The sequence below is a fragment of the Glandiceps talaboti genome, chromosome 1 (assembly GCF_964340395.1).
Source record: "Glandiceps talaboti chromosome 1, keGlaTala1.1, whole genome shotgun sequence".
Classification (NCBI taxonomy): domain Eukaryota; kingdom Metazoa; phylum Hemichordata; class Enteropneusta; family Spengelidae; genus Glandiceps; species Glandiceps talaboti.
In genome coordinates, this window is record NC_135549.1 from 13,707,342 (window position 1) to 13,712,341 (window position 5,000).

Here is a 5,000-nt window from a genome sequence, read left to right on the forward strand (position 1 = left end):
ACGTAGAACGACCATGGTATATAATCGATATTTTCTGTTCAAAAACAAACAAGCTTAGCTTGTGCATGGTATAATTAATCATTTTTTAATGATAAACATAATATAATGATTGCAAAACTACTAATTTAAACACAAGTTTTGAACTTTGAAGTGTTAGATATCTATTTTTTGAAAAAAAAATTGCCATCTTATGAACTCAAATTATTCATGTTCCTCTCTTGAACTAATGTGACATATCCCCTTGTTTATTTTTTTTAAAGTTATAATAAAACATAATCTAAACAATTATTGTTTTCTGTTTTCAAACTGACGGAATAGTGCCAGGTTCATCCATAGAATTAGAAGTTTGGTTCCCGTCTTCGTCGTATACTTCATATGATACATATGAATAAGTTCTCATTCAGGAGAGTAAAATTGTTGTAATTTTGGAAAATTAAAGACCGTATTCAATTACTCTATCATGGCTTTAAATTACGTGTATGGTTTGACATGTTATGCTTTTTAGAGACCTCCTACATGTTATTATAAATTCAAAAATGTTTTCACTGTGGGAGAGGGTGTCACCCTCCTCACTAATAGCCAGCACAGTGATGCTGTCTCCCCCTCCCCCACCATTTAAAAAAATCTAAATACAGTGTAGGGAAGAGCCTGGCTGGCGTAGTATCCCCTAGTATAGGTTAGAGCTCAATATGAGATTTCTCCTTGTGAAGCGCACACAACCATTTGTGAAATCCCTTATGGATTCTGAAGATTGTCAATGTTACTTTTTTTTTTTAAAGATAATAACCTTATAATAATGAAGTGTATCGGTTTACCATACAATTGCCACATCTGCAGCGTGGCGGAGGGGGGGGGCATATAAAACTGTGTAACGTTCGGCAAAATTCTTGGGTTTAAGTGGGGGGGGGGGGCATGAAATTTTTTGAGAGCCTAAGGGTATATGCGAAAATACTTTTCCAATTTTTTCCTAACCCTCCTCCCCGGCCGTAAATTGTGTTCGTTCCCTTAAGGCATACAGCATCAAATTCCTTACATCACTAGAGTTCAGTAAAAAGTATCAAAAAGAACAGATCTCAGAATGATGTAATACGTCGCCTTCGTTCGTTCATTTACGCACGTGTTGGCATATAGCAGCCAATGTAATGACTGTGCATGTCATTGAAGTAAACGATCCATTGTACACTCGGGTTGTTGTCGATTGTAATGGGCAAACATAACTGATTCTAATCAGCTTATTAATTGGAGATACATAATTTATCAAATAGCCCTACACACTTTCAATGTTTTGGGGATTCGATATACCGAGGCAATATTTTTTTGCATACCTAGACAATGGAAATATCCATGCCAAGATCGGGGTCATGACAAAGGTCACGTGCGTCAGTAGACACTCCGATAAAATATATAACGTGTCCACAGCAAAAAATGTACACAGTCTGTAATTTGCCATAATCATTATGTACATTTGTATTGTATTGTACGACCACACTGATGACAGTACACCTATATGGAATACCCTATTGTCATATGAAGGGTTAAAAGTTGCAGGAGAGCTCAGCACCTATATGCATATATAGACCAACGAAAAGATTTACTACATTTCTACATGTCATTTTCAGGTAAAGCGATCACTGACATCTGCCTAAGGTTGGAAAAAAAACGAGTGCACCAATTCAACAAGTGTCATGAAAAGGTTAACTTCTGTAAAAGTCCTATAGACGCCAGATCTATGCAACATTGGTCACGTGGTAACGCTAACATGACAGAGAGCTCTTTGTCGAATCTTAGAGGCTGAATGCATATTCATAAATATACCCCTTGTTTACGGGGTTAAACTCATGGGAAAGTGTTTGGGGTATACTCATTTTCTGTCATTGGAGGGTTACTGAAATATTGTCACCAAATGTAACTGTGATATTAACATAACCTGACTGGCAAGAAAAAATATACCTCGGTACATAATTTATTATAGGCCTATCTTATTGAAAATCCATGCAAGTCATTCAGATGAAATGGGGTAACATGTACTTTGAAACATGGGGAAATTTTGACGGTTGGCGGCAGTGATGCATGGCTAAGGGTATTTCAATCTTTTCCAACATGGCCAGCCCCTGGATGAAGATTATTAGGGGGCGTTAACAACGACATATACAATTGAGGTACTGTCTGTGCTACAACCACTAGAACCTCAGACCACTGAGCTACAACACAGCATGGCGAAGGGGGACGCTTATGTCGAGGATATCGATGAGGGCAAGGTGTATCCTGTAGAGCAAAGGCATGGTGTTTTTATCAAGTATCTCGTTCTTTGCATTGTCGTTGTCCTGGTGTTGGTTTTATTCATAGCCGTTATATTACTGGTCTATTTCCTTCACCCGGGCTGGGGCTGTCCAAGTGCAGACGACAATGGCCTGCCGACTGTACAACCACTGACACGGAAACCATTCGAAGGTAGATTACCAGACACTCTCAAACCAACCAACTATAAAATTAAGATCCAGCCATACCTGGACGAAGAAGACGGTGATAAACGGTTCTTATTTGACGGGGAAGTTGATATTTCTATGAACTGTGAGAAATCGACCAATGTCATTACATTACATGCACTGAAACTGAACATTGATGAAGACACGGTGAGAGTCAATGAAATCGACACCAATGGAGACATAGGTGTGAAGGATATCTCTACGGATGAGGAATACGATTTCTTTATCGTAAAAACTGAGAAGGAATTGCAGAGTGGCAAGAAATATAAGATTTCTATGAACTACGTTGGAATTCTAAATAATACAGACATTGTTGCACTTTATCTGAATACCTATCAGGTGGGAAACGAGACAAGGTTAGGAAACTTTCAGTTAGTACATGTACATTTGTGTTCTGTTCTATGAATCTTCAGACCGTCATTATATGATATATGTAAAATGTCTTTTGATCCAGGGACACAACATTACTCTTTTGACAAACATTTTCTTTTCAAGCCCACCCCACTACTGGGGTCCTCCAAGGGTCATTCCCCACACTAATACGTTGGCACATGTATGTTGCATTGAAATTGAGCTTTTGGACAAGATCTCCGACAACTAGCTTGCTGTTCCAGTTACTACAACTGTAATGGATATTTCAAATCATTCTGCAAGTTTGGCGAGAGTAGGGGATGGGTGACAACTTATTACACATAAATATATGTTTCTCAGTCCAATACTTCTAGTTTGAGGCATGGAAATAGAAAACCAACTTTTATTTTGACGTTTGGAAAAGTAAACATCACAGACTGACAATAGGAACGTAGATGACATACGTTTAGGCTTCTTTAAAATTTACTAGCAAGTCAGCTGTTAATGGTATGTAGTTGAACTTGGACATGTATATTACATAAGTCGCACTACCTTAGATATGTGTACATCGTTTTAGATCAATTGTGTCATGGAGGGGGAGGGGGTCAATTGACATAGAGGGTGAACTACAAAAACTGTTTAACTCATTCGGCGAAATACAATGACGATGATATATGAAAGAATAATGTCTGCAGTGGTAAGTCATACCTGTAGACATCGGGTTATAGACAGCGGTCACGTAGTGAAACTAAATTCATTAAAACTTTACAGAACTAGTAGTTTTTAATACAACATCTTATGGCTCGTCAAAAGAGTTCGAGTTTACGGTCAAAATTAATCTCATTATCGTAAGAGATCCGTGTATTATTTCGATGTTTTATCCTTAACTTGCGTTCATACGACAATAGTTGTCTGAGACTTGGGTAAGGGGTTACACACCATTCATGGGCCAAACAATAACTCTACATCAGTATGACCCTGCTAGGGGCCCTCAATCGACTTAAGCTTTTTAATAGAACCTTGCTAGTGACTGGCAAGACATAAACTATTGAAAAACCAGCTGCATAAGCTGTATCAAAAGTGCCTAACATGGTTTACTCGACATTTCAAAATGTTGTTTCCAGTCCATCACGATTCTCTATAATACTTTTGTCACAGGTATGCAGTGGCCAGTCAACTCGAAGCCTTTTTTGGCCGTCGGGTATTTCCGTCATTCGATGAGCCAGCAATGAAAGCTACCTTCGATATCATCATCAAACATCGAACCACCAGATCAGCTTTGTCAAATATGCCGGTAATCAGGAACGAGACTGACGGTGACTGGAATACTGCGTACTACAACACTACTCCGATTATGTCCAATTATTTGGTGGCTGTAGTTGTATCGGACTTTATCTATAAAGAGAATACAACAAAGTCTGGAGTTAAGGTAATTTTAAATTCTAATTACATGCACATATAGAGTCTTTCAGCACAGTGTTTTTCTTGGATGGCTTTACCACATGCTGTACATGAAACATCTTTGGTCCTTAATATATAGAAATCATGGATTTACATTGAGAAAGTGATGGCCAGTACATTAATGGTTAACATATCTTCAATCTGTATCCGATGTAGATGTAACTGTATTCGGTCCTAAAGATGATTTGATTTTATTGTTGCAAAATGCTAAATGGTTGCGGTCTATATAATCGAAAGCTTACTACATTGGTTTTGGTAAATACCAGCAATAATGATACCTATATATATATACGTCTTAGTCGAAATCGACCGTGTCTTAATAATGAAAGTTAATTACAATGGGTTATCTTGTTGGCATACATGTACATACATTTGTCACTGTCAAGTCGTTCACATACAATCATATGGCAGATCGAGAGATTGATTGATTGATTGATTGATTGATTGATTGATTGATTGATTGATTGATTGATTGATTGATTGATTGATTAATTGATTGATTGATTGATAGTAAATTTGATTGTGGTGTTGTTCAGTAGATTAATAAATTAATACGGCTACAACTAAATGTACATTTTAATATGCACAAACGGAGTTACTCCTAGTCACATGCAGCAAACGTAGTTGATTTTGATGAAATGATTATATTTCTTAGTTTCGTCTATGGGCAAGAGAAGAAATGATAGACACTGTGGACTTCAG

At 37.5% G+C, this 5,000-nt stretch overlaps 2 protein-coding genes across 2 annotated transcripts in view; both read left to right on the forward strand.

Annotated features, from left to right (window-relative positions):
* Nucleotides 1–317, forward strand: part of LOC144438499 (aminopeptidase N-like) — a 12,223-nt gene extending 11,906 nt beyond the window's left edge. The window contains exon 15 of the mRNA XM_078127553.1: nt 1–317. This exon is cut by the window's left edge and continues 453 nt beyond it. The gene's annotated coding sequence lies outside the window, so the exon portion shown is untranslated.
* A 1,896-nt stretch (nt 318–2,213) lies between these two features.
* LOC144433436 (aminopeptidase N-like) overlaps nt 2,214–5,000 on the forward strand; it is a 10,923-nt gene continuing 8,136 nt past the window's right edge. The window contains exons 1-3 of the mRNA XM_078121757.1: nt 2,214–2,842; nt 3,996–4,266; nt 4,954–5,000. The exon at nt 4,954–5,000 is cut by the window's right edge and continues 74 nt beyond it. Coding sequence (XP_077977883.1) covers nt 2,214–2,842; nt 3,996–4,266; nt 4,954–5,000 — 947 coding nt within the window. The remainder of the gene's footprint in view (nt 2,843–3,995; nt 4,267–4,953) is intronic.